The sequence below is a fragment of the Lygodium microphyllum genome, chromosome 6 (genome assembly GCF_053477565.2).
Source record: "Lygodium microphyllum isolate KBCC chromosome 6, Lygodium_microphyllum_v1.1.10, whole genome shotgun sequence".
Lineage (NCBI taxonomy): Eukaryota > Viridiplantae > Streptophyta > Polypodiopsida > Schizaeales > Lygodiaceae > Lygodium > Lygodium microphyllum.
The window spans coordinates 36553885-36561071 of record NC_141140.1 but is presented as its reverse complement, the minus strand read 5'-3'; the positions used below and the strand labels follow the sequence as shown (position 1 = coordinate 36561071).

Below are 7187 nucleotides of genomic sequence, written 5' to 3'. Positions count from 1 at the left end.
ATCATCTTCAGCCAAATCATCATCAAAACTAACATGAAATGTCAATGGGTCGTAGTCCAAGTGATCCCAGCATGTGGGTGTGTACATGGTTGAGTGAGTTCAAACTTTGGATACATCCCTTGAGGCACCTTTCCGATTTCAAGCCTTCTCAAAAAAAAAAAAAAAAAAAAAAAGAGCTTGTGCTTCAAAAGCCAAGTGAAAAAAAGAACTTATTGACCAATCAAAACTAAGCCCCCAAAAAAAAATCACTCAGTAATTTCTACCGGATTGCCATATAATACAAAGTTGATAGCTTCAAAATTTTGTGAAAACAAAACTTGTAATACTAATCTTAGGTTCAAAAGCTTCAACTAGCCATCCCCATCAACCACATGATCATCAAAGCAAAAGTGTAGGCTTTACAATGTTAAAGGATAAATATCAACATGAATGCCAAAAGGCAAAAACTCCAAAAGCTTTAACAAAATAAATGTTTTGCTTTAGTGTCAAACCAACCCTTTGCAATGTGCTCCAAATAGATACGTCTTATGTGTATATATTAGGACGATCTACACTTTGGTGAGTGAAGCATTGTCTCCACAAAATGCTGAGACAATTATGCCACCTCTCCATCATACATATCTAATACCACACTAGTATAGCATTATGTACTACATATTCATAGATCCTTTAGTGTTTCAACACTACCTTTGGTATGAGATCTAAGAAATAATCATGTTTTCTTCATAGCATATCACTTGTGACAATATCCAGTGACAAATATTGGTATTGTAAGTTCTCTTCAATTGCAAAAGGGACTCGAAAATAAGTCTTCTTTACAATTAGAAGTTTATATATTATTCACATTCCATTAGCTCTTTGCTATCTAATTGATTTTTTCTTCAGAACTTAAGGATGCATACCTTTTTTCTTTTACCTTAATGCTAAAAACTTTGTGTTTAAACATTTTCACAAACACCCATATAGTGTGATACATTGTGTGTCAATGTAGGTCTTCCTATTGATTTATGGATTAAAGAAGGCCTTATAATTCCCAACAACTCCAACTCAAAGAGATGAAAGGTAGTTCAAAATCTTTAGGCCAACATCTATACTATTAGTTAAGGAGAGGTGGGGGGTGGGTGCCACGTAGTAGCCCCCCTCCTCCCCCACAAAAAAGAAAGAGAAAGCGGGGGTGGGTGCCATGTGTCCAACACCCGCCCCCCGCAAAAATCGTGCCTGCCCCGACGCGAAGCACCGAGGCGAGTCTAGGCGCAGAGCACCTAGTTGTAACATTATGTAAGAACATGATTTGAGATTTGATAACTTTGTTGAATTTGGGTCAGTTAATGCCATATCATAGCTCACACTGTAGAATTATGGCCAAGCTATCCATCACAATTTCACTTATAATCAATGACAATAATAGCCTACCATTAAACACTTCTCCCAACCAGTGACTACACACACAATATCCACACAAAGGAGGGTGACAATCTAGAGAGCTAAGGAGATCATAGCAACACAATGACCATGGAGATTAGGATTCCAAACAAAAAGGCTACACCAAAGAGAGATGAGGGAGATTCATCAATGCCTACACCATCCCCTTGCGTATGTATGACATACTCTATCCCCCAATCCCCACTAGATGGAGTTAGCATATCCATAGATTCTCCCACTCTCTCTATTGTACTCACATTATCATGCATAGTATACCTTTGTAGTTTCTCTTGTCACTATGTATCAACATCATAGATCACAACTTGCAATCATATGTGGCCTCTGAATATGTCACACTTTGACACTCACTGACAAACATCATTTAACATGGTTGCTCCACTATAAGCCCTTCTATGCTATAGGAATTGGATACACCACCCAAACATTTGTAAAATGTAAGGTTGGGATTAGTGATGAGGCTCCTGCAAGAAACGGGCTGCTTATTTGACATTCATGTACAACTCAGGACAAACGCTGTCTATGCCCGTGGCCACACCACACAGATTATGTGCTAGCACAAACGTGCTTTTGCAGATGCTGCACTGGCAGTTGTTTTTCTGATCTTTATAAATCATTGAACAAATTACATTAACACTCATGCTGTGTAAAGAAGTAAGCATCCACTCCTCCAAGTAATCAACTCAACCACCATCAGAAGATCCTAATTCTTGAAATCAACTTGTAGAATTGTCACAAACATCATGCAACTATGAAGGGGAGAACCATAAGCATGAAGGTTTGATAATCCATAGTTGCAGACCCTTTCAGCTGTGTATCTTGTTCCTTGAACTTTTCAGTTAATCCCTGCAGCAGGTTGGAGAAAGTCATCAATACCAAGGCATAAAACCAACCCAAAAAGGAAAGCTTGGATGCAGGAGGGGAAAAAAAAAGAACTTATCCATTATGCCAAGCCCCAAAATGAGATTCCTATCCTCTTTCTTGTGCATACCTTGACAATAAGGCCACATCTGCAAATTTTGAGACTTCCATCAGTAGACATTCATGCACAGATAAACATAAAAACCACTGACAAGATAAATTACAAGCAAATTCCACTCAAACCAAAGCTGTGCCAACATTTATTTACAAGCAAACTCCACTCAAACCAATGCTTTTTTATCTCTAGAGGAAGGCTGTTGCAAGCATACACAGGTTTGGTAGTGGTTTACTGAAGCACAAAGATATTAGTAAAGTGGTCCTAAAATATAGGGAGAATAGGCTTTTTTGAATCTATTTTAACAATGAGATACCAAACAGACAACCATGACATACAACATCAACCTTTAAAAAGCTTGTTTGCATACATGTGATATCTAGATGCCCACAAGGCAGTCTATCGTGAAAACACATTTAAAGGTATAAGCAATTTCATCAACAGGTGGAGACCAAAAACATACTCTACAAAGCTGTCGTAATCCATTGCCTTGGCCTGGCCAGTCCGATCATAATTTTGAAGAAGGCAATCCAGTATGGGGGGTGCAATTGCATAACCAAGGCTTAGAAGTGCATCCCGCATTTCGGTCTTGTCAATTGTGCCGCTATGATCTTTGTCAAACCTCTGGAAAATGGCCTGTACATTCACAAACTTGATGTCAGATCCAGAACAATTTGCAGTACCATCTATACTGAGAGACACACCTCAGACAAAGCAAATGTTAGCAGCATAACTGCCAAAATGTGCAAGAGAAAACAAGGCTTGTAGTGCATACACAGTTCCCATAAAAATTGATGAAATTCACATAGCAGAAAAGGCATAATTTGTTGCACCATGTCTAGAAATGGAATGCACCACATCCACAAATGCAACTGCACATATTGCACAGCACTAGTAAGAACTCAAGGTCATACTGGCCAGGTACAAAGACCAATTCAAGATATTATGCCAAGGATAAAGACAACCTATTTGCATAATTCAGTACATGTGAATCATGCATCAGCACAAATCTAAGACACATGACTAACACACACGTTCACACTTGGCTAATGTTATAAAGAAAAGTACCTGGACAAAAGACACAAAACAGAGCACTCTGGTGGGAAACTGTGTGACATGGATGGATTGGTTGTCGCATTACAATGACAATATCCAACTCACATCCTAAGTAGTGTGCCTGTGACAGTTAGTGCATCTATGACGTGACAGCATTTTCTTCGACAAAACAGACTTTTTTGAAAAGACAGAACAAGTGAGAAACCTTGTCAAAAATATTCCAGACCATGGCACATGATTAGCCAAATTTGGCCCTAAAGGTTTGGCTTGATGCTCAAAAAGTTATAAATTTTTGGCTCACTTTGCAATTATTTTATAAATGTGGTCTACTTTGTAATAATTCTCAAGAGTTTTGGGCTATTCAAAGCAACTTTTAGACCTTAGTTCTCAGTCATAAGCAAGAACAAATGGCCCAATAACCAGTTCATGGCTCTGAGGATTCACAGCACAGGAGAGTGCACAATTGTATTTAGTTCTCTTAAAGAAAGGAGGATCGTCTCTGCCTTTGGGTTCTCAGAGTTGTGTATTTAGGACGCTAGTGTCCGCCTTCCAATGCCCCCCCTTGCACCTTTTTGCAGAGTTGCACCCTCTCTGAGCAGAGCTGCAGTTCTGGCCCTTTTTCACTGCTTTATCAACCTGAACCCTGGTTCCTCTCTAACCAGAAAGTTGTTTTTAACAGATTTTCATTACATCCTTGGACTCTGCACCAATGGGCAGGTGCTATTGTTCACTTTGCACCCTAGATATTTTCATTAGTCACAGTCCTTGTTGTATAATGCAATGCAGTCCTTGCTTACAAGATTCTAGACTTTCAGCATTCAAGGTCTTTCGTTGTCAGTACATACCAGCGCATTACTATCACCACCCATTATAGTGCACCTCATGACAAAGATTGTTGGTGGCACAAGGGGGATAGCACCTTCCTTCATCATCTCCCTCTTTAGGTAGCTTCTGCCTCTGTACTGGCGACTATCGCCCACAATCAGCCTGCTGCTGCCCAATGTCTAGCTGTCGCCGCCTTACTGCCAAAGGCTGTGAGTGCCTGCACACGCAGCCACCTTGCCTAGCCCTGCAGGAGTAGTAGTTTGGTGTCATTGCTCCATGCATGCCATGTCAACATTCAACTCCTTTGTGGACAACCGATGGTATGATAGAGGCTTAAAGATAAGCTGTGCATTACCAATTGCATGGACCATGTCCAAAAAGTAAGGGCTCCTCACTTTCCAATGAAGAATGTCCTATACACAGAGGAGTGACAAAGAGTATCACTAGCATTGTTGATCCATGTAGCACGCTAGGTTCAACTAGGACATCATCCACTGCAGCTCCCACCACTGCCAATACAAGCGGTGTTCTTTTGACATGCCTTGCAGCTCTACAACACCTACAATGACACATGTTAGACACAACACTCTTGATGCAAATGTTACACTTATCGTGTTTCTCCTATGTTCTAGTGTGAACGCTCCCTTATCTCACATGCACTTTTTACCTTCTAGTTGGAGAAGGGTTTTTCCCCCATGTGAACACCCATCAGTGGGTGTGGTACTTAGTACCTTAGGGATTGTACTTTCATTTATTCTCACATAGCGGATGTGACCTTCCAGCACCCTCCTCTCTCTTGTTGTCCACTTGTTCACTGTGAGTGCGTGTACTAATGAACCCAAACCTAACAGTGGTATTAGAGCCGTACCTCTTCTCAATCGCCACGTTGCTCATGCACCACCATAGCCACCATTGAGCCTTGAGCTCAGCTGCTCTCTTTCCTCTCAGTTTGCATGCAACCTTTAATTGGCTGCATGCTGCACATCTTCGTTGACAGCCTACACATTGTATGCCTCCTGCCCGTTGATGCGGTCTCCACAGTCCACCAAACAGCAAGTGCAGCTTATCTCAATGCTGGCAGCTCATTTCCCTTCATGATTGCCAATATTGCAACCTGCACTGACCTGCCAAACAGATCTTGGAGTGGCTTGAAACTTGCTACTGGATTGCCAGCTAGCTTGTCGGTCAAATACTCTTAAATCTCCTGGAGTTTCCTCTTGTTGTTTGGCACTTGGAAAGTGACAAGGTTGGGTCTTCCCTGCGAAGATTTCCTGCCATCATGCAGACCGGTACTGAGGGTATACCCTTGGGCTTGCCGATCATTTTAATGGCCTGTTTGTACTCCTCATTGTCCGAGAGCAGCAGGTTGATGGTAGCAAGGACATGCATCCAATCTCGCTCGTCTTCAAGACATGGGATATACTTAGTCAGGGGCTTGTAGGATTTCTTGCCCTATCCTGTCACACTTACAACTGCATGTCTTGTGGACTGCACATGTCAAGTTTGAAACTGCCAATAATCTCAAAACTGCTGAATGCTCCCATCATAAGTTTCGAACAGATTGCGCCACAAAGCCAACAGCTTTTGCCACATTCGTCTGCCTCTGCCAGCCCCAACATGTCAATCATGCAACACGGAGCTGGTCTCACTAACAGCCCACACCACATGATCCTTAACATTAAATGTCCCGACAGCCTTCATAAATTTGCCACTTGCCATCCAACATTATTTTACAATAAAATATTCAGCTGCATTTGGCCTTAATCAACATTAACCCAACACATAACTCATGTTCACACAATCCTATCAAGCACAAATTTTGGGGATTTGACATTAGACTGCAATCTCCCCCAAATTTCTTCAAAATTTTTGCGGCTTTTGCTTGAAAACCCTAAAACTCGCAAGACTTAGGGGGTTTTGCATTCCATGCCCAAAATTGCTCAATTTTGCAGCAAATTTTGGGGCTTTTCACATTCAGGCTTCAATTTCACCAAATTTCATTGGTTAAATTTGGGGCTTTTGCAAAATTTCCCCAAATTCATTGACATTGAGACCAATTATACCTTGTATATCAACACTTCCGCACATTGGAGCCCTTTCGACTGAAAATTCTTCAACAACACCATCAATTTTTCAAAAAATTGTGAGTTTTTGGTCATTTCTTTGCTTTATTCTTGTACTACAACTGCATTTATACTTGGGACAACAGCTAGTTACACAAAAAACCAAAAATTTCGACAAGCAATGGTCAGGCAAAATGATTTGCTCAATATGTTTGAAAACTCAAACAAATTAGATGACACTAATCATACCATGTGGGCATATATGATAAAGCATATACTTGTTGCCAAGCAGCTTTGAGGTTATGTATGTGGTTTAGAAGTTACACATGTTGCAGCAAATGGTAGCTTGATTATCTTGGTTTTGTATGTTGATGACATGTTGATTGCTAGCGAGGATACTCATGCCTTGGATTCACTGAAGCAAAGTCTTCATGGCAGCTTTGACATGAAGGATCTTGGTGATGCAAATCATATTCTTGGCATGCGAATACTCAGAGATAGATCAAAAGGCTTACTCTATCTATCTCAACAGGAATATATCTCCAAGGTTTTGCAGCGTTTCAATATGGAGGGGGGGGGGGGAAATTTTGGGGTTCCATTGCCTCCATATGTGAAACTTAGTACAGAGGACAGTCCTACATCTGATGATGAGAAGGCTGAAATGGCTAAGATACCATATGCTTCAGCTGCTGGCAATTTTATGTATGCTATGGTTGCTACATGTCTTGACATTGCCTTTGCAATGGGAGTGGTTAGCAGATACATGGCAACCCCTGGCAAGAAGCATTGGGATGCAATGAAAGGTATTATGAGATACCTCAAAGGCA

General features: G+C 41.0%; 2 protein-coding genes across 3 annotated transcripts in view; both read right to left on the bottom strand.

Moving 5' to 3' along the window:
- Positions 1-1867: 1867 nt before the first annotated feature.
- Positions 1868-7187, bottom strand: part of LOC148034461 (calcium-binding protein CBP-like) — a 45783-nt gene continuing 40463 nt past the window's right edge. The window contains exons 3-5 of one of the 2 annotated variants that reach the window (XM_087679399.1): positions 2880-3052; positions 2377-2450; positions 1868-2286 (exon numbers count right to left, since the gene is read on the bottom strand). In XM_087679399.1, coding sequence (XP_087535525.1) covers positions 2384-2450; positions 2880-3052 — 240 coding nt within the window. In that variant the 3' untranslated portion in view covers positions 1868-2286; positions 2377-2383. The remainder of the gene's footprint in view (positions 2287-2376; positions 2451-2879; positions 3053-7187) is intronic. The other variant, XM_087679398.1, reaches the window with a different exon arrangement.
- On the bottom strand, positions 3708-6008 carry LOC148034462 (uncharacterized). Its single transcript, XM_087679400.1, has 3 exons — positions 5166-6008; positions 4653-4856; positions 3708-4541 (listed from the first exon to the last, which is right to left on the bottom strand). The coding sequence occupies exons 1-3, from the start codon at positions 5189-5191 to the stop codon at positions 4442-4444; spliced, it is 330 nt and encodes a 109-aa protein (XP_087535526.1). The 5' UTR covers positions 5192-6008; the 3' UTR covers positions 3708-4441.

What these genes read in the sequence shown, in the direction of transcription:
- LOC148034462 (XM_087679400.1), bottom strand. Translation starts at nt 5,191, where the DNA reads ATGAGCAACGTGGCGATTGAGAAGAG. An exon ending in AACGTGGCGATTGAGAAGAG is followed by an intron (nt 4,857 to 5,165) that starts GTACGGCTCTAA and finishes GTGTCATTGTAG; the next exon opens with GTGTTGTAGAGCTGCAAGGC. An exon ending in GGACATGGTCCATGCAATTG is followed by an intron (nt 4,542 to 4,652) that starts GTAATGCACAGC and finishes CTACTCCTGCAG; the next exon opens with GGCTAGGCAAGGTGGCTGCG.